This window comes from Zingiber officinale, chromosome 5B, assembly GCF_018446385.1.
Source record: "Zingiber officinale cultivar Zhangliang chromosome 5B, Zo_v1.1, whole genome shotgun sequence".
Taxonomy (NCBI): Eukaryota; Viridiplantae; Streptophyta; class Magnoliopsida; order Zingiberales; family Zingiberaceae; genus Zingiber; species Zingiber officinale.
The window spans coordinates 19,536,093-19,556,284 of NC_055995.1; the positions used below are offsets into that span (position 1 = coordinate 19,536,093).

General features: G+C 35.8%; 4 protein-coding genes across 7 annotated transcripts; 1 reads left to right on the plus strand and 3 right to left on the minus strand.

The window, feature by feature from the left end:
• The first annotated feature begins 1,844 nt into the window (after positions 1-1,844).
• On the plus strand, positions 1,845-7,187 carry LOC121984203 (calcium-dependent protein kinase 24-like). Of its 2 annotated transcripts, none has more exons than XM_042537027.1 (7): positions 1,845-2,795; positions 3,556-3,699; positions 3,805-3,957; positions 4,091-4,206; positions 6,224-6,391; positions 6,465-6,699; positions 6,808-7,110. In XM_042537027.1, the coding sequence occupies exons 1-7, from the start codon at positions 2,243-2,245 to the stop codon at positions 6,825-6,827; spliced, it is 1,389 nt and encodes a 462-aa protein (XP_042392961.1). In that variant the 5' UTR covers positions 1,845-2,242; the 3' UTR covers positions 6,828-7,110. The 2 variants fall into 2 exon arrangements, with proteins under 2 accessions (XP_042392961.1, XP_042392960.1); XM_042537026.1 differs by having other exon boundaries at positions 1,852-2,795; positions 6,465-6,689; positions 6,808-7,187.
• Positions 7,188-7,474: 287 nt separating this feature from the next.
• LOC121984204 (serine/threonine-protein kinase SAPK7-like) lies at positions 7,475-10,583 on the minus strand. Its single transcript, XM_042537028.1, has 10 exons — positions 10,429-10,583; positions 10,176-10,335; positions 10,018-10,092; positions 9,815-9,916; positions 9,648-9,701; positions 9,481-9,573; positions 9,296-9,388; positions 8,583-8,687; positions 8,336-8,434; positions 7,475-8,083 (listed from the first exon to the last, which is right to left on the minus strand). The coding sequence occupies exons 2-10, from the start codon at positions 10,293-10,295 to the stop codon at positions 7,700-7,702; spliced, it is 1,125 nt and encodes a 374-aa protein (XP_042392962.1). The 5' UTR covers positions 10,296-10,335; positions 10,429-10,583; the 3' UTR covers positions 7,475-7,699.
• A 1,300-nt stretch (positions 10,584-11,883) lies between these two features.
• On the minus strand, positions 11,884-14,176 carry LOC121984205 (probable serine/threonine-protein kinase At1g01540). Of its 2 annotated transcripts, XM_042537030.1 has the most exons (7): positions 13,532-14,170; positions 13,353-13,457; positions 13,149-13,271; positions 12,887-13,057; positions 12,670-12,799; positions 12,359-12,568; positions 11,884-12,272 (listed from the first exon to the last, which is right to left on the minus strand). In XM_042537030.1, exons 1-7 carry the CDS (start codon positions 14,008-14,010, stop codon positions 12,177-12,179), a joined length of 1,314 nt encoding a protein of 437 aa, XP_042392964.1. In that variant the 5' UTR covers positions 14,011-14,170; the 3' UTR covers positions 11,884-12,176. The 2 variants fall into 2 exon arrangements, with proteins under 2 accessions (XP_042392964.1, XP_042392963.1); XM_042537029.1 differs by having other exon boundaries at positions 12,670-13,057; positions 13,532-14,176.
• A 2,013-nt stretch (positions 14,177-16,189) lies between these two features.
• On the minus strand, positions 16,190-18,937 carry LOC121984207 (WD repeat domain-containing protein 83-like). 2 transcript variants are annotated; one of them, XM_042537031.1, is made up of 8 exons: positions 18,629-18,937; positions 18,414-18,516; positions 17,986-18,093; positions 17,757-17,866; positions 17,564-17,671; positions 17,309-17,354; positions 17,038-17,169; positions 16,190-16,466 (listed from the first exon to the last, which is right to left on the minus strand). In XM_042537031.1, exons 1-8 carry the CDS (start codon positions 18,850-18,852, stop codon positions 16,383-16,385), a joined length of 915 nt encoding a protein of 304 aa, XP_042392965.1. In that variant the 5' UTR covers positions 18,853-18,937; the 3' UTR covers positions 16,190-16,382. The 2 variants fall into 2 exon arrangements, with proteins under 2 accessions (XP_042392965.1, XP_042392966.1); XM_042537032.1 differs by having other exon boundaries at positions 17,986-18,079; positions 18,629-18,903.
• Positions 18,938-20,192: the final 1,255 nt, after the last annotated feature.

The following is a 20,192-nucleotide window of genomic DNA, read 5'->3' on the forward strand; positions in this document are numbered from 1 at the left end:
ATTAAGCGGTAAAATAGCTTGTGAAATATAATGTCATAACCAGGGGAAAGGGAAAGAAAAGTTAAAAGTTAGAGTTAGAGTGTTTGATCTTTTTCCATATAAAGATTGTTGCGTTAGTGTAAATATTCTTCATGATTTATTATTTTACGTTGGACCATTTAGAAATGGACTATATCACTTTTTACCTCAAACGTTAGTGAGAAAACATAAAAATTATTTATTTTGTTATTATAGTTATTGGAAAATCTAAGAAAGATACATCCAAACAATCAATTTATTATTATTATTTCAATTTTCTCAGTATAAACATATTACGTTTATCATAATTTTTAATGTTGTCTAAAAAATAAAAAATGTGATAGATGCAAGCTATCAACATAGATTACAGAATCAGAATTCAATGATCAAACCATGTGCATCAGATGTCCATTTAACTTCTGACAAATATTTGCAAATCCATTTCTCTTTATCCCAACTATCTGTGATCCCACTTTTCCATCACTTTTTTAATATTCTATTATTTAAATATTTTAAATTTTATGATAAAATATTTTATCAATTAAATATTTATAGGTGTTACTAGTCAAATATCCCACTCTTAAATATGAATAATAATGAGTCAAGTTCAGATTAGATTCTATATCGTCCGTCTCTATACTCATTGATTATAGGATATCCGATGCGTACCCATTAAAGAATTAGATATCTTATATAATTATAATTTTTTTTTTCTATCCAATTATTATTATTCAACAAAAATATATTAAAATTAACATCCTCTATAAATTAGAAAAAATAGATTAAATATATATATATTCTCCTCTTAATATCAACAAAAATAGTAAGTTGATTTTGGAAAAAGAAAATATTTTTTAATATATGTATATATTATTTAATCGGGTATTCAGGTCGGATATCGAGTATTGATAGTCCCTCCATACCCTCCTCCATTCGGATCGAATATTGGATCCTAGGTTCAGGTGAAATTACCATTTCTATTCTCAAATATTCTTAACTTCATAATCAAATATTTATGAATCTCACGACTATTTTATTAACTTACATATAATTTTATATTTAAATAAAATTAATATATATTTTTAATATATTTCATCTATCATTTATCTATAAATATTTTTTACTTAATATTTATTTATATATTTCGACAATTATTCAATATAATTATTTAATATTAATATTTTATTTAAACAGAATCATACACATTTTAAAAAATAACCTATGAGTTCAAATATTTCATAAATTTGAAATTGAATAATTAAATATTTTATAGATGATAAATTAATTATTTACCCATTGTGCCATATGTGTTTTTTTTCCCAACCTTCGATTTTAATTTTCCAACGTTCAATTTTAATTAATTAATTAATTTTTTTAGTCCCAAAAAATTTAAAAATATTAATTAAATTAAAAAAATAATAATCCATTTTAATGGATTTTTAATCATCTAAGAAATATCCCTTCAATAAAAAATATTTGAAAGATATCCTTTTCAAATATCTCTATGGGGAGACACTGTTCGGTATCTGTCTTTCGGACAGATCAATTCTAGAAGAGGATCAATTTACTTGTATAAAATTTTTTTACCAAGCATAAATCTGAAAGTACTAGTTGAGAGATTATATTGGCGCTCCGGGACATCCATTTGTCATCTTTATTTGCACGCAAGGATGCATCGTTGAAAACTACTGGTCAAATCTCTCGTGGAACAAATTTAGGTGACGACTCGGAAGAAAACAAAAATTGAAAGGAACCATTTTTCTGATTTTTCTTATCGATAATATTCTCTTCATTTTATCTGCTCAGGTGCTGAATCAACTGAGCCACGGAGACAGAAATTTTTGTCATGGAATTTAGAAGATATATGAAATTTTGGATCGGATTCAGTCTGCAAAAAATGTGAGAAGACATTGATGAATTGGAAACTGTGCGAAAATGTTTGTTTTTTTGTCTTCTCTGTTCCTTCCCAAACCACAAATGGCAGCAGTGATGAGATGACTTGACTTCTTGTTAGTCTTCCTTCCCCTCTTCTTCATCTTCTTCTTCGGACGCTCCTTCCATTCCAAACCCTGAATCAAAAGCCCTGAATGATAACCTCCCTCCATTTTTGCAGTCTGCGCGTTCTTTCTTCATTGAGAAAGAGCTCTGAAGCCTAGAAAACTTTTGCAGAACTAAAAAGGAGCGACCTTTTTGAGTTTAGCTGCCTAAAAGGCCGATTTTTGCCATGGATCAATCCTCCGGCCAACCTCCTCACGGCTCCTCCAAGCCCTCCTCGGTTCTGCCTCGTAAGACCCCGAATGTGAAGGCGCACTACCGCATCGGCAAGAAGCTGGGGCAGGGCCAGTTCGGCACCACGTACCTCTGCGTCGACGCGGCCACCGGGAGGGAGTACGCGTGCAAGTCGATCCCCAAGCGCAAGCTGCTGTGCCGCGAGGACTACGAGGACGTGTGGCGCGAGATCCAGATCATGCACCACCTGTCGGAGCACCCCAATGTGGTGCGGATAAAAGGGACCTACGAGGATCCCGTGTTCGTGCACCTGGTGATGGAGCTGTGCGCCGGCGGGGAGCTCTTTGACAGGATCATACAGAGGGGGCATTACAGCGAGAGGAAGGCGGCGCAGCTGATCAAGACCATTGCGGGAGTGGTGGAGGCGTGCCACTCGCTGGGGGTGATGCACCGAGATCTGAAGCCGGAAAACTTCCTGTTTGCTAGCACCGACGAGGATGCTGCTCTCAAGGCCACGGATTTCGGCCTCTCCGTGTTCTACAAACCAGGTTCATCTGTTCTTTCTTCATCAATCAATATTTATTCTAACATTTCAAATCAGCAAATGTTATTTTACCATCTTTGTAACTTCAATGCAGAATTGCTGAGTATAATTCATTGTTCCTTAGTATTTGGTGAAATTTACCAATCACATTATGCTAATCTCTTCTTTTTTCTACTGCATATATTCCTGAAGAACATTGGTCCTTTTGAATTACCAGCAAGTAAATTTGATAACATTCAGTTTCCTCAGTATGGAGCATTAAGTGGAACCTAAGGACTGTAATACTGCCAGCTGATTGTGAGGGTTGTCCTGTTTCTTCGAGCCTTGTAAGAATGGATGATGATCTTTGATGAACCCACCTACATTAAAATCCTGATGGAATGCTTCACTTTGATTTTGTTGCAATTTGTTATTTTATCAAGAAAGTTTGTACTGAATAAAGAACTGCTGAATGCTTGCGTTAGGACGATCCAATCTTATTTACTTCTCAAATCACTTTAAGTCTACACCAACCATGCTTAGTAGAATTGTTGAGTTTAGATCCTTAGTTGGAGACCTTGGTCATGTTACTACACGATAACATTGCCCTTCAGGATTCTCCTGTAGATTGTTGAAAGCCTTGTTACATGTGTTATTAGGCATTACTAGAAAAGCATTAGAATAACCAAAAGGTAAGTCTTTCTAAAACCATGTAGTGTGCTCTAGAACACTACACTATGGTTGTTTACTTCCTCGAGTACTCATCTTTTTCAGCATTTGTGTAGGCGATACCTTTTCTGATGTGGTCGGGAGTCCATATTATGTTGCGCCTGAGGTATTGCGCAAGTACTATGGTCCGGAAGCTGATGTATGGAGTGCTGGTGTCATTTTGTATATTTTGCTAAGTGGAGTGCCGCCTTTTTGGGCAGGTAAACTGTTCAAATCTCAAGTTTGATACAGCATTTTGGATTGCTAGTCTGTTGTCTATCCTTTTGTGAGGTGCCGAGTTATGTTTAATTTCTGTTTTCCATCAGAAACTGAAGCAGGGATTTTTAAGGAGATACTACAAGGTCACATAGACTTTGAATCAGAACCATGGCCTTGTATTTCTGATAGTGCTAAAGATTTGATTCGTAATATGCTGAATAAGAATCCAAAGAAGAGATTCACCGCTCATCAAGTTCTTTGTGAGTATTCATATCAACAAATGATATTATTTGATTGGTAAAATACACAGTTTGAAATGCTAATTAATGATCCTCCAAAAGAAATGTGCCAAACAACTTTGAATTATCTTTGACATGAACTTATTTATGCTAGGTCACCCATGGATTGTTGATGACAAAGTCGCACCTGATCGGCCCCTGGATTCTGCTGTCTTATCTCGCCTGAAGCAGTTCTCAGCAATGAACAAACTTAAGAAGATGGCCTTGAAGGCAATACCTTCCCCCAACTCATACTCTAAACTAGTAACTCTAAATACCATTCTTCAGAAGTTTTAAACTTTACTATTAGTTCTACAATTGTTTTTAGCAATCCAGTTCGTATGAGAGAATTGACTCTTTAAATCCTAGGTTTGAACTTCTAATCCAAACTTGTCAAGCCTAAGTTAGCATTAGTAGTTTTTTAAAAAAATGTAAAGAACACAACTCATAGTTGCCTTATAATTCCCTTGTTCAACTCACAATCTCTAATTCACAGCTAAAATGAGGCATCACAATTTTTCCTACTTAAGGTTTAGCAACCTAGTAAGACCAAAATCATTAGTTGATCAGCCTGAGAACCACAATGGCAGTTCATCATTACAAGCAATCGCATTTATATACTTGTATTACCTCACCTAGCCTTAAGCTACTTTGTTTATGATAAATAGGATATAATCAACCTTTTTTTCTATTTGTTTATTTGTAGCTACTTGTTTGTGTCTCACAACTATAAGCCACAAAGAATAATGAACAATGTGGAGGATAGACATTTGTCCTTCACAAGTGTTATGTGGTTCAATTTGCTGGCTGTATTAGCATAGCAATAATGAAGTTCTAAGTAATCATGTGTTATGATATATTCATTTCCCTTTTTGAAATGTTTATCTAGATGCAATGCATTAGTTTCCTTTGTATATTCATTTACCGAGGCCTAGACTCTTGAGCTGGCCACAACACAAAATAAAAAAGCTGAACAAGCCCATGTTGTCCTGGCTCAAACACAGCCTATTGACACCATTACCTGCCGATATATAAATCATATCGAGGAGGCCAAATAAAGTGGTAGACAAGTCCGCGCTTGGATCATCTAGAAAGCTTCTAACATTCTATGACATGATCTTTCTTTGTTGGTGAATGCCTAGGAAGTAGGAATTACATTCAATCCAGGATTACTATCAGGTTTAGTACTCATACTATTGAGCATATAACTATTAAACATAGTGGATCTTGCACATGACTGTCATGTATTAAGAGTGCCAATAAATCCCTTTATTAGAACGACATCGTTACCATATGCAATCTGGACATCATGGATACTGTGGGGAAAAGTGTTTCAATGAGAAGGTGAAACAACTCAAATAAGTGAATGACTCGGTCTGCCCAGATCTATCATCCAGTCGCAATTCCAGCCTACCTATTAAATTCCATCTTCATCTTTCCTTGCTTTTCCTTGATGTCACTCTTGACCGTGAAAAACAGTTAGATGAAATTGTAATGGGAGATCTAGAATGCATTCTGAAACAAAAATGCCTACCAACACATAGATGTGTTTATTATGTACAAAATTTCAATGGTAGTATCAATGATGAGTAAAAGGATAGCTCGGTGCATAAAGCTCCCGCCAATAAGGGGTCTCGGGAAAGGGTCTATTGTATGCAGTCTTATCTTGTTTTGCATGTTGTTTCTGAGATTCGAACATGTGACCTCTAGGTCACACGGAAATAACTTTACAGTTACGCCAGACTCTCCTTCTAGCATCACCGATGAGTAAATTTTTGAAATCATAACTTATTTTTAATAAAGGAAGCTAACAATATGTCGCGCGTCACTTAGATGTCTTTGTTAGTAAGATGGGGATGAATCTTGTAAAATAGTCTTTATTTTGGGCAATTGGATTTGGTACACTAGAATGGTCTTTGATCTTATTTTGCAGGATGAGCCTTGTTTGTACAGTATATCGGGAAGTTAGGACCAGAAAAGGGTGAACCAAGTCAAAAGTGCACCACAAGTAACTATAATGAGAATCATGTCAATAATTCGTCAGCATAGTAGTTTATGTTTGAAGGTTTTTGGAGGAGATATTACAACAAACAAATAAACAAAGAGGAAGGCTGAAAAGTCACACATTATCATATGGTTTTCAGTACGAGTGCTTATCGTTTATGTTTCAAATTTGTCTTGACTATTTTCATATCTAAAAGCCATCTACCTTGTTAGTAATGAAAAATATCATCTTTAATGCCCATAGGTTATCGCTGAAAGCTTATCAGAAGAAGAGATTGGCGGTCTGAAAGAATTGTTCAATATGATCGATACTGATAATAGCGGGACAATTACATTTGATGAACTAAAAGATGGTTTAAGAAGAGTGGGTTCTGAACTAATGGAATCAGAGATCCAAGCACTTATGAATGCGGTATGCAAAACAATGAAGAAGGTTTGTTTGATCTTTGTGAAACTTGACATTGGATTGCTTGAACCGGTCGCAGGCAGACATTGATAACAGCGGCACCATAGATTATGGTGAATTTCTTGCTGCAACATTGCACGTGAACAAGCTGGAGAGGGATGAAAACCTAGTGTCAGCATTCTCCTTCTTCGATAAAGACGGAAGTGGCTACATCACTGTGGATGAGCTTTCACAAGCTTGTAGAGAATTTGGTCTCGATGATGTTCATCTAGATGACATGATCAAAGAAATTGATCAAAACAATGTTTGTGCTGGTCTAGTGATGATTAATTTTCTTGATATGATACAAATATCTTTTCCATTACATTCATGTTCATTACATGTGTTCGATCTCTAACAACTGTTTCGCTGATTGTTTGCAGGATGGACAAATAGATTATAGTGAGTTTGCCGCTATGATGAGAAAAGGAAATGGAGAAATTGGAAGAAGAACAATGAGAAATAGTCTGAGGATTAACTTGGGTGATGCTTTCAAGATTTCAGAGCAGTAGCAAATGTCGAAGAGTGGTTTTTGGGGAGGTAGAGTTTCTTCAGAAACTTGTATGATCAGTTAGTGCCATGAATGTTGAGGACATGTCTTGGTTAATGCCGACTAGTTACCACTAAGTTACATGAATACTGCCATTTGAGACATTAAGCATGCTATTAGATTAGAGACACTAAGTCTATGGGATTGGGATTGCTCTAACACCATTTATTAGCTTTTTTTTTCTCAAATTATATACTTATAGATTTAAATTAAGTATCATGTGTCATGATACTTATCTATGTTAAGTGCAAACCGTATCATGTGTCATGATACGATTTAAATTTAAATTTGATTTAAATTTGCTCTATCCTTTTGTTGCTTGTCCATGTTAAGTGTAAACCATATCATGTGTCACCCTTAAAACTCTACTAGATAGTTAGCAATAGTATCTCTATCAAAGTTTCTCTATCAATGGTTGCACTACAGCTAAACATGAATTAGTACCTCTACATCCTTCTCCTCTAAGAGAACTTCAAGTTCAATTTAGAAATGAACTTTGATAATAATAATAACCTATAGGTGCCATGTACTATGTCTATTCAAATTATACAGGTGAAAAGTTCAAAGGAAGAATCCATTGCGAAAATACATCAGTGACTTGTATGTAATAAACATAACATGCAAGACTAAAAATAATATCAGGATTAAGAAAAGAAAGATAACAGATGTATTTCTTTGTATATGCTAAGTTTTCCGATTACCCTGGTTTTTATTTACTTATCGACCTAGTGTTCTTCCTCTTTTCTATTTCGAGCGGAACTTTCTTGCTCATCATTTCCTTTTTGAGCAGAACGCTCATGTTCTTTCCCTTTTTGAGTAGAATGTTGTTTCTCTTCTTTGTTTTTTGACTTATCTTGTTCGCCTTCCTGCTCCTCCGGCTCATCATTTTCCCAGTTGATTTCATCATCACTTTGTGAGACTGGTGGGGGGATCCTTGCCTCCTTCACAATCTGCATGATCTCTATGACACTCTGGAGGCAACCAGTGGAACTGGTGGGCACATTGCTATCACACAAGTATCCATAGTTTGCTTGTGCGGCTTCCGTAAGCTCCCTAGGCAAGTTTTTTAAGTACCAAATATGGTTCTTTATTTCCTGCATTGTGATCCTCTGCACAAATACACATGAAAAATATAAAAAAGAGTGATGTTGGATATTGTTTTCTCATTCCTTTTTGCCGATTTGATTTTTTGCTCATGTCCTATATCATACAACTTGCAATTTCACTCTAATTATGGCATGTTTAGTTATCCATCTTTAACAGAATTGTGGTGCATGATCCTATTAACAGCCATGTTTTTTTAGGGTACTAACCTATCACTTTATACCAATAAAATTCAACTATAAGTTTTCAAAGATTACCCTAGCAGGGTTGGCAACAAAGATCTGTGAGAGAAGGTGCTTGCAATCTGGGGAAATATGAACATGTGGTGGTATCTTGTATCGAACAGCTCTTATTCTCTGCAATGAAAATAATAGTTGGAAATTCAAAAGGATAGAACATCAATTTCGTAATTTAGGAAGCCAGAGATATCAAAACAAATAAAACAAGCATAATCACAACGAGAAGAAATGAGGCAACAGAAACAAAGAAGTCTAAAATTTTCACCTCGATGGTCTTCCTGAAGTTCTTTGTATCATTTGGATCTTCAAAGGGGTAAGCTCCCACCAACATTACATATAGTGTAACCCCACAAGACCATACATCAGCCATCTATACTGACAATTACTGAGTCTTAGAACAAGCTGAAGATTTTTTTTTTTTTTTTAAAAACAAGAACATAAGGCATAAAAAACTCCAATGGAAAACAGAAAGACGTTTATTTATAATGGAGGTTAGTAGTTAAATACTAGGAGTTTGCAGGTATTTCTAGAAATGTTAAATCACAACACATCAAAAATTCAAATCGCTTTATGTTAAGTACTTACAGGGCATCAAAAAATATATTGCAAAATAAAGCAAACACTTATATGTCCAATGAAATTCATAGAAGTACCAGTTCTATCAGGCTAAGAAATCTAGCCCGCACTACTGGTATCAGATTCTAACTCAACATCATTATCAAGCTCAGCCATTCTTCTTCCAACTATTTGAAGAATTTCTGCATTGAGCTCTCTATGCATGTCATAAAAGTCAATTCTATTACATAAAATCAGGCATGGTTAAACAACAATACCTCTATTGTGATTGGCATGACATTATCCTCAAAGTATAATTAATCTGATCTATTAATAAAACAATCAACCCAATACCTCTAAAATGAAAGTAGAAGAAAGTAATAATGTGCTCTTTGTTATTATAAAAGGAAGTTTTGTTTGCACCTTTCCATCGTATTCTTTCCAAGCCAGAATCTCTGGTGCAATGTATGCTGGGGTTCCCACTGCTGATTTGGGTTGCGAGTGAAGCAAAGTGGACTGCATTATGAATTTATACATTCATTCTCACTGCACTAAACGTTAATCTAACTGAGATTATATGAGAAAAATGGCATCGAGAATACGCTCACCTTAGAGTAACCAAAGTCACATATTTTGAGTTTAGGTGACGGGCTACCATCAAGCAAAGTGTTCTCGAGCTTCAGATCTCGATGACAAACTTGCTGTAAACATCAGAATCATCATTCAGACAAAATTCTCAATTCATCTTAGTTATGTTGTTTCCAAAGAATTTTACCAGTTGATGGCAGTAGCTGACACCGCATATAAGCTGCTGAAAGAAGTACCTCGCCTAAAGTTTACAATAATTTTTTTAAAGTAATCCTTTATTCGAGAAAGAACTTTTGCACCACCATGGGAAAGAAAAATAAGAATTTAATTGGAAGATAAATGTGATATAGAAACCTCATCCTCGCTGAACCTCCCCGTGCTGCAGATCCGCTCAAAGAGCTCTCCGCCGGCGGCGTATTCCATCACGATCACCAAATGTGTAGGCGTAAGCATGACCTATTTCAGAAGAACAATGATGATGTTTTCAATAAAATCAAATACGTACGTAAATCACGAACCCTAATGAGACACCGTCAGAGCTTCAAGAACCAACCGACCTCCATGAATTGGATAATATTAGGATGACGAAGCGAACGATGATTAACAATCTCCCTCACAACCTTATCATCGATCTAAAATCAAGAAAGGGAATTAGAGAATTACGAATACGACCAATCACATTCCATACAAATCGAAATAGGGCTGAATACCGAACCGTTTCCCCTCTGGGTAGGTACTTGGCGGCGACGAGCTCCTTCGTCTCCTTGTTCTTCATCAACTTGGTGACTCCAAAGTTCCCATACCCAATGTCCTTTAGGAACTCGTATTTCTCCATCACGTCGCCACGAAACCCTCAACTTTCACCCAAGGTCGATCTTGATACGATCAAAAACAGGAACTTTACGTGGTGACGAGATACGAAAGATCGATGGCGGAGGAGAAACTCAATTCAGTATTGTAATGCTCACCTCGAATCGTATTCTTGCGCGATCATACGCGGCGAAGATTCTAAGGTGAATCGCTGCGTCGCGCTCGCCTTCCGGTCGCTCGCCGCTTCTTCGGGATTGGGGATAAGAGGCAACGGAAACCGAGTCTCGATATAGCAGGCGGGGGTACGAAGAGCTAGAACTCTTCATGACAGGTCGGAAATTACATATCTACCCATCTCATCTCATGAAATAATAATAATAATAATAATAGGGTTAATTATAAAAGCTTGTTTCAAATTTAGTAATTTTTTTTTACTTTATTTTATGAAGTTTCTTTTTCTACATAAGTTTTGTATATTTTAAAAAAAATATATATTTTTTTTTCAATGGTCGCATAAGCACATATTTATAATTTACGTCATAAATTGTTATGTGTTTTCTTAATAAAAAATGAGTAAGCAGTTCAAATATTTTTCTCTTAGGCATTAATAATTTTTCTATGAAGTTAAATAAATATGATGCTTTATTTTTTTCACATTAAATAGTAGGATAATAGCTATTAATTTTAGTTGTGTTAGTAGACGATGCATTTATAATTCTAATCGACACTTTTTATTGCTTTTTGTAGTACCACTATAATTTTACTATTATTATTTTATTTATTAATGGATTCAATTGGTCGTTGATGTTTTCATAATTGTAAATTGTGCAAAAATAAAAAAGGCTCCCAAGTTTTATAAATCATCAAATGGGTTTTTTTTTTTTTGAAAAAAAAAAAAAAAGGATGCCCCTTTAATGATTTTATTCTGAAAATATCCCTTCACCTATAGCAGCGGTTATCGGCTAAAGTTTGAGATTTAAGGTTTAATATTTACATTATATAGAAGCTATCTAGTAACTACTACATATGTAAAAGTTAATTAATAATTGTTATAACGTGTTTAAGATGAATTTAGAGTTTCATATTTAAGATTAATAATATTATATTAAAATATTATTTACCAACTTGGCCAGAATTATTTAAAATTCATCAAAATTATTTTAAATTAATTAAAATATTTTTAAAATAATTGTAGAAATTATTATGTAACTGCTATAGCCCTACACTCACTGTAAATACATTATAACAGCTACTGGATAACTTCTATACAATGTAAATCTTAAACTCAACCTAAACACATTATACTAAGTAACTTCTACATATTATAGCAGTTACTCGATAGCTTCTACACGTTGTAACAGCTATCAATAACTGCTACAATTTATAAAACGTGAGTCAAGAAGAATAAAATTATTGATGGAGAGCCCATTTGATTTTTTTTTTTTTTGGGCAAAAAGGAAGGACAGTGTCATGTTTCTCTTAATTTAAGATATCCTTTTGATTTTTACCCTCACAAATTTATCCATTTATGATGACTACATCAATATTAAGATGCATGAAGTAAAACTATAATAAAGTTAAGAAAAAAAATCTGAAAAGGTATCATATGTAAAAGATAATTGAAATGATGATTCTATATTAAATAGGAAGGCTCAAACTTTATCTCTACATAACTCAATAGGTCGAGTGTAGACAATCAAACATCACATTATGTACATCAATACAAATCTCAAAACCATGTACAGATAAGAATATTAGATATCTACAAAATCTCCTTTAATGGCCTCAAAAGCACAAAGCACAGGCTGGTTTTGACAGTTTATTTCATTGCATCTTTCCCAAAAGATAGTGGTTCTTACTTGATCATATAAAATGCATAGTTGTGCTAGCTGCTCTGATTGCTGCTTCATTTACTAGGCTCAGTAAAAGGCTTTCCTGGAAATCTTTCTTTTTGTTCAGCACTATTAGGGTTAGTTCGCCCCGGTCGGCCCGGTCGTCGCTCCTGATATAAACAATATAACAAGCTAAACTGAATTGCCAAAATGTAAATGAAACTAAAGCAAGCCAGTTATCAGACTAAAAACTCACATCAAGGTATGCAAAATCTTCAACTTGAAGCATGTGTAGGACATGCCCTATTGTTGGTCTCTGCTGAGAATCAGAATCCACACATCTCAATGCAACTAAAAGTGTTTTCTTCAATGCCCTTGGTGAAGGTTTCTCAGGCATCTTTGGATCCACAACTTCATCAGTTTTTCGACTACTCACCATGATCTTAATCCACTCTATGATATTAACCTGACAAAAAGGCAACCGACCAACTTGCATATCAGTTGATGCATTTCTAGGCAGATACAGAGACATACTGAACATCATAGCATATATGAACAAAAACTAACTTCGCTTGGAGGCCTGTTGTAATCGATTGGCCTACGACCACATATAATCTCCATAAGAAGAATCCCAAAGCTATAAACATCATTCTTCTCGTTTAACATACCAGTACTAGCATATTCAGGTGCCACATAGCTATCAAGAGGGCACAAATTGCAGTTCTTAATCAGATTTTGTTTGGCAAATGAGATCAATAGCCTAGAGAAATAGAAGTTAACTAACCCAAAAGTTCCCATCACACGGGTTGTGACATGGGTCCTTCCTGTGCCCAATAACTTTGCGAGTCCAAAATCAGAAAGTTTGGGAGTCCATTGCTTATCGAGCAGAATGTTGCTTGATTTAATATCTCGATGAACTACTTTGGGTTCAAGTCCTTCATGTAAATACAGTATCCTATAGATTGCACACTCAACTTCATCAAGAGGCATCGTAAAACTAAGAAAAGAACTTCTAAAGGCTTACTGATAATGAACTTGAAGATTACCCTTTTGCCACTCCAAGCATGATGTCCATTCTGATTTCCCATGTAAGAGGGCTCCTTGATCCAACATCACCATGAAGCCACTTTTCAAGGTTCCCATTTTCGATATACTCGTAAACAAGGATCCTTGGCAGCGAAAGAACCCAAAGATTAGAAAACAAGATAACAGTAATTAAAAGAGGCAGCTATTACACTAATATTGAATACCTATGAACACCTTCTGCACAATATCCTAGCAATCTAACCAAGTTCTTGTGACGAACTCGACCAATTGCTTCAACCTCGACCATGAATTCCGTCTCAGCTTGACCCCTACAATACAATCGATCAGTCTAAGCATGTTTTAGATTTGAAAGGATTTTAGTATTATCAAGTAGGGGAATCACTTGTTGTTCACCAAATTCTTCGCTGCAATCTGAGTACCATCCTGCATGACACCACGATAGACGATCCCGTAGCCGCCTTCTCCGATCACATTCTCGTAGGAGAATTGCCCCGTCGCCGCCATGATCTCCTGGAGAGTGAACCACTGGCCCCAGCCCAAGCGGGACACTCCCGGCGCAGCGTCCGGCGAGCCCGCTCCGTTTCGCTCCTTCGTGGGCGAAAAGTGGGGTTTCTGCGGATCGATTGGCGTCGGAGGCGAGGGATCGGGTTCGGAGGCGCGAGCGGAATCGACGCGGACCTCTTGGATTTCTTTGGGCGCGGCAATGGGGACGGCAGATGTCCGAGAAGATTCACCCTTCCGTAGGAGGACAAAGCAGAGGGAGAGGAGGAGGGCGGCAGCGACGGCGATGCAGACGCCGATGAGTGCCCAAAGGGGGAGGCCCAAGATGGGCGTGTGCCGGGACAGCTCAAAACCTGACATCTTCGAAGGCGGTGGAAGGAGAATAAATCGCAGCACCGACAAGCAGAGTAGCACAGGCTCGATTGCGCGGTGGAAGATGACGGTGGGGAGAGATTTTGCTCATCGAAAGACTGGATTTTGAGAGAAAGTGGCGGTGGTTGAAGTGGTGACATCCTGGGCCTGGAGTAGGTAAATTAACATGAGGAAGACGACGTTCTTTCCGGTACGGGAACGGGAGTGAGTGACTGAACAAAAATAAATTAAAATACATGAAAGGAGATTCACTTCACTTGTTAAAAATATCGTAAGTAGTTAAGCAGCTTCACTTATTAGGTTGATGCGTTTGGTTTAACTTAATTATCTTGTATACTTTTAGTTATTAAATTATCAGAGAATTAGGAGAAATAAAATAGTTCAATCCTAGTCCTATTTATTTAGAAGTTTAGTGCATATAAGTTTAACATTTTAATATACTCTGAATGAACGCCAGAGGTGTGGCGGGTATTACATTCCGGATTGTGGGCACATGCTCTATTAACTGAAAAATCACTCATTATTTGAAATTTAATAATATAATCTAATTAAGTTTATCACTAATAATCTTCCATCCTTAACGTCATCAAACTCATTTTTATTTATTCAAAGTGTGGGTAAAAGTTAAAGTGCATTCTAATATTAAAATATTTTTTCTTTTAACATTGAACCAATGATAATAGAAACAATAAAAGAATAAAAAAATTGAGTAGATATAAATATATAAAAAATAGTTACATGTAAGATTTTTTTTTTTTAATGTTAAGGAAAGGAAGTGTTATGAGGATCACCCGCCTGCGATTACAAAGAGAAGAAATACTTCTCATCTCCTGGCCAACCCTGACAGCAACGCCGCTACCGTCGTCGGAGTTTTTTGTTTTTTTTTAGAATTAAGCCGGAAAAGAAGACTGAATGAAAGAGAGAGGGGTGATGGGATTCATCCTCCAACCGACAGAGGAGAGCACCAGGAGCTCCATCCACCGTTAGGTACTCTGGTTCGGACAAATTTATTTTTTTATAATTCGTTATAAACTCGAAAAGTCTGTCAATTCAGTGTATGTATCATAATTTAATTATATATATTTTTACAGCCTTTCTTGCTGTAGCGAGTTATTCTGCAGCGAACCTTTCAAATTTATCATCCGAGAATACCACACCGTGCTAGCAGATGATCTCCTGTTTCCAACTCACCATCACATAAGTCTGTCCTTTGTGTTAATTTCATCAATGTTTTTAAAAATCTAATCCTTCGCACCAATTAATTCTAAAAAGATAAATTCGACCTTACGAAAATTTTTCATCAAATAATTAAAAAAAATAAATAAAAGTGAACAAATCCTAAATTTATCATCCTAATAAAAAAAAATATCTTAGGATTCACCGTAATTAATAAACAAATCAAATATACTTAGAAGACTGCATAAACGCTCTACATCTGTATCATATCAGTTACATTGTAGCATTCACCTTGAGCAGAATTGTCGGTAAGGCATGGGATGCATTTGAGTAAGTCAACAAGTTCAAAAAAACAACAGCCCCCCAAAAAAAAAAAAAAAAACAAAACAAAAACATAGGTGACAGTGGGTTAGCTTATTTCAAACCTCTTCTATTTTAAAACAAAATTAAAAAAATATACAAAAGATATTTTAATGATATTAAAAAAGATTGAGGAATTTTTCATCGACCATAAAGATAAATCGAAAAAAATTCTTACAAATACATCATAATTAGGATTCGAACCACGAATACGTAGGTAATAACTTAAATGTCCTATCAGAGTATCATGACCCCGGGCCCAGTTTCTCTAATATCAAACTCTTTAATAAAGTAGTTAATTAAGCTATTTAGTGAAACAGTCCAACAGACATTGATAATTCATCAGAAACAATATTTTATGTACAAGCAATATCAAAATTAAGCAAGTCGATTTAAATATATTACTATGATTAGGTAATTCGAAGAAAAATATATCATGACCTTGATGAGTGATCAATTTATCACACAGTTTGCAGATAGTTTCAATAAGAGATCTAAATTCCAATTCTTTCATTAGTAGAGGCCAAATCAAAAAATTTTACACTATCTGAATCAAGCATGGTTAAATCTACCACATGATCTATTTTCCAATAGCAAATCACAATAACAAAGTGCTGAAGTACAAGAAACGGGAAATAATTCACTTTGTTATTTGTGAACTTATGCATGTTGCGGAACACAGCGGCTTTACACATCATTTTTTAAAAATAAAAAGGTACAGTCCAATAACTTACAGGTCATAGCAAGATCATTCTTGATCCCTGCATCCGCACTGAAAGCTTCTATATTTCACTCTTCCAGTAACTACAATATGATTATCCAATTCACTGTCTCCATACGCGCACTGTGCCATCAACAGATGATGTTAGCATACAGCATTCCTTTGGGTGAAAATTCACACTCGTCACCTGGAAGAAAAATTTTCCACTAAATCAGTCACTAGTTATTTCCTTCCTGCAAAATCCAGTGTCATGAACACCTAAGCAGACCAACCAATGCAACAGGTTAATCCAGAGGTCAATTTAGTTTCGGTAGAAATGATAAATTGAGTGGGATTTTAACTGTACTTAAGTAATAATTATGCCTACACAGAACTGGAAAATGGTATCTGTTGGATTCTCAAGATGTGAATTCTAAGACCTCCAAGCATATTCTACTAGAATGAGATCTACCTTCATTTCCTTACCGGACTGAAGATAAACCAGTGGGAAGCATGGTGCACATTCCAATATTTCTATGACACTCACTTCAGACCTCTCCGCTTTCTAGATGGAGAAATTTCATCGGAACTTACTAGTCACAACTCACAACTAAAGGGGACCATCATTATTTAATTAATTAAAGAAAGAAAAGGTATGTCAATGCACAAAAGAATAAGTAGGCAGGACTTGGGATATGGCAGAGAGAAAGAAATAAGAATCCTTGAAACTTAAAAAATATGGTTAGATATACAGATAGAATAGAGCAGAGAATGTTTACCACAGAGCGATGTGCTTTGAAACTAGAAACAACAGAAGCATCCACTAGATCCCAGAAATATATTGTGCCGTCCTCAGATCCACCCGTAACATGTGCATCAGTGTTTGTTAGGCAGCAATCCATCTTGTAAGACTATAGAAGATATCATGACAAATTGTGGGATTTCCCAATAAGCAAAGCAAAGTCAGAAAACTTCGGGGTACAGAAGAGAGAGCAACATCAGAAAAGGTCAACCAAACATGAAGATATAATCAAGAATACGTTTCCACACCTTGCAGGTGTGTCCCTTGTACTCTTGCAGAAGTTCTCCCGTGGTCCTACAAGTAGAGGGCATAAATTTGATTATTTTGACAAAAGGGGAAAAATACTAAAAAATAATTAACAATTTTCGTAAAAGTTTGATAAAGCATTGTATGGTCCAAAAGGGTGTAAGAATTTAGGAGGGTGGAGGTCACCCCAGCCCCTTCCCTCCTTGTAACATGTCAAAAGTGCCAGTTTCAGTCATTAGAACATCAAAAGCAATTACCTATCAAGAAGGCGTATAGTCGAATCCAAACAATTTGCTAAGACACAGTTACTATCATTTGACAGAGAAATACAGTTGACAGCCGGCCCCAAACTGTCCACAATCTCCCTTTTATTCAAAATGGTTAAACATAAGATAGAGGAAATTCAATATGAAGCCATTTGTAAAGTAAGAGAGAATAAAAGAAAGGTACCTCCCAATTCGTATGTCAAATGTGCGGACAGTTCCATCTACACTTCCAGCAATAATTTCAGTCTTTGTTAAACAAACAGACATTACACTGTCTTGAAATGTATCAATGATCTGAGAAATAAAAACATAAGCTTTGATGCAAGGCTAACTGAAGAAAAGAGTTCTTTCTTATCAAGTAAGTAAATATGATGAACGTTAACTAAATTTGAAAGGACAGCAAGGATGCTAACCTGAATCGGCTCTGTACTATGTGATCTGCAATCCCATGCACGAACTGATTGGTCATAGCCAGCCGACACTACGACTGAGTCATATACATTAAACCTGACAGCATTCACCTGAAGGTTTGGATATCAAATTCGAGAGAATTATACAAGTCAATAGCAGGTTCTACCCACTCAAAAGACCCTAAGAGCTTCCTAATTCCTTCAAGGACACAGTAGATTCACTGAAAAAACGAGAATAATTCTGCATAACATAGTCGTCCAGGTGCCCCAGCCCCCGAAACCCTAACTACGAAATATGTCAGTCAAGGGTGTGAGGCAAATACAATTTCCTTCACTACATGAAACCCCATTGCGGATTTCTTCAGTGAGATACAATTTTTATTGCAACGAGGAAAAAATAAACAACCTAGAAGCACGGAGCCAGGATTCACCTCGCTGTCGTGGCCTCGGAACTTCCGGATGACGCGGCCGGTGGAAACATCCCAATAGAATATCTGGCGGTCGCCGCCGCAGGAACACAGCTTTGCGTTGTCCCTGCAGCAACATCATCGGCGCGGAACACTTTGTCGGTCATTCTCTCACAAAAAAAAAAAAAGAAAGATTAAAGAAAGACTTTTGTTGATCGAGATGGGGATAGGGAACAAACGAGGTGACATGGACGTCGCGGATCTCGCGGCCATGGGACTTGTAGGTCTTGATGTGGATGCCCTTATGGGGGTTCCAGAGGCGGAGGGTTCTGTCCTTGCCGCAACTGAGGCAGTAGTTTCCATCCCCGTTGAAGCGAACCGCCAGAACCGGCCCTTCGTGACCCTTCAGCACGCTCGCCTCCCGCCGGGGTAGCTCCGCGCCACCGCCTCCGACCTTCGCCATTGATTCAACTCGGCATTAGGGTTGTGAATGAACGGCAACTCGAAAATTTGATCGATAAATGAATGCAAATTGCTTCCCCCCGTCAACGCGCACCCCTCCACTTCCCCCTCTCTCATCCGTCAAAAAGACGCATGTAACCTTTGTTTTGTTTTTTTTTATTTTCTGATTTTTTTTTATTTTTTTTTTTCGGAACTATATAAGTATGATGAGAGTTAATTTTTTTTTCTGATTTTTTTTTAAAATTTTAATTTATTTTATTTTAAAATTTTTTTATTCATAGTTATATATTTTAATTTTTTTTTAAAATTTCATTTTTAAAATTAATTTTATTTTTAATTTTTTCATTCATACTTATATATTTTAGATTTTTTATTTAGTTTATATATTTTAAAATTTTTATTTAGTTTAAATTTTTAATCAATTTTATTTATTATTTTTCATTAATATTTATATATATTTTTAATTTTATTTAATTTTATTTAGTTTTATTTTTTAATTAATTTTGTTTATTATTTTTTCATTAATACTTATATTTTTTTAATTTTTTTAAATTTTTATTTAGTTTTATTTTTAATTAATTTTATTTATTATTTTTTTAATTTTTAAATATTTATTTAATTTTATTTCTTTAATCAATTATGTTTATTATTTTTTTATCAAATTTTTTAATTTTTTTTATTTTATATAATTTTTAAATTACTCCTTCCTTTAAATTACATTCCTAATTTGACACTTAAATTACCCGCATCCAACTATTAACACATATCATAATCTTCTCTCCCTTTAAATCATCCCTCCCTCCAACCATTGACATATAACACATGTCAGAATCTCTCACCCTCTTTAAATTACCCATCATCCAACCATTGACACCTGTCAAAACACTCCCTCCATTTAAATTCGTCATTCTTCAACCATTGACACCTGTCAAAACACCCTCCCTTTAAATTACCCCTCTTCAATGAAACACCCCCCTCCCTTTAAATTACCCCACTTCTAACCCTTGACACATGTCAAAATCTTTTATCCCTTTAAATGACCCCCCTTCCAACCCTTGACACATGTCAAAATCTCTCATAACTTTAAATGGTCCCCCTTTCAACACTTGACATATGTTAAAATCTCTCATCCCTTTAAATTACCCCCACTTCCAACTCTTGACACATGTCAGAACTTCTCACTTTCTTTAAATTACCCATCATTCAATCCTTGACACATGTCAAAACCTCCCCTCCCTTTAAATTACCCACCCTTCAACTCTTGACATATGTCAGAACCTCCACTCCCCTTAAATTACCCACCCTTAAACTCTTGACACATGTCAGAACCTCCCCTCCCCT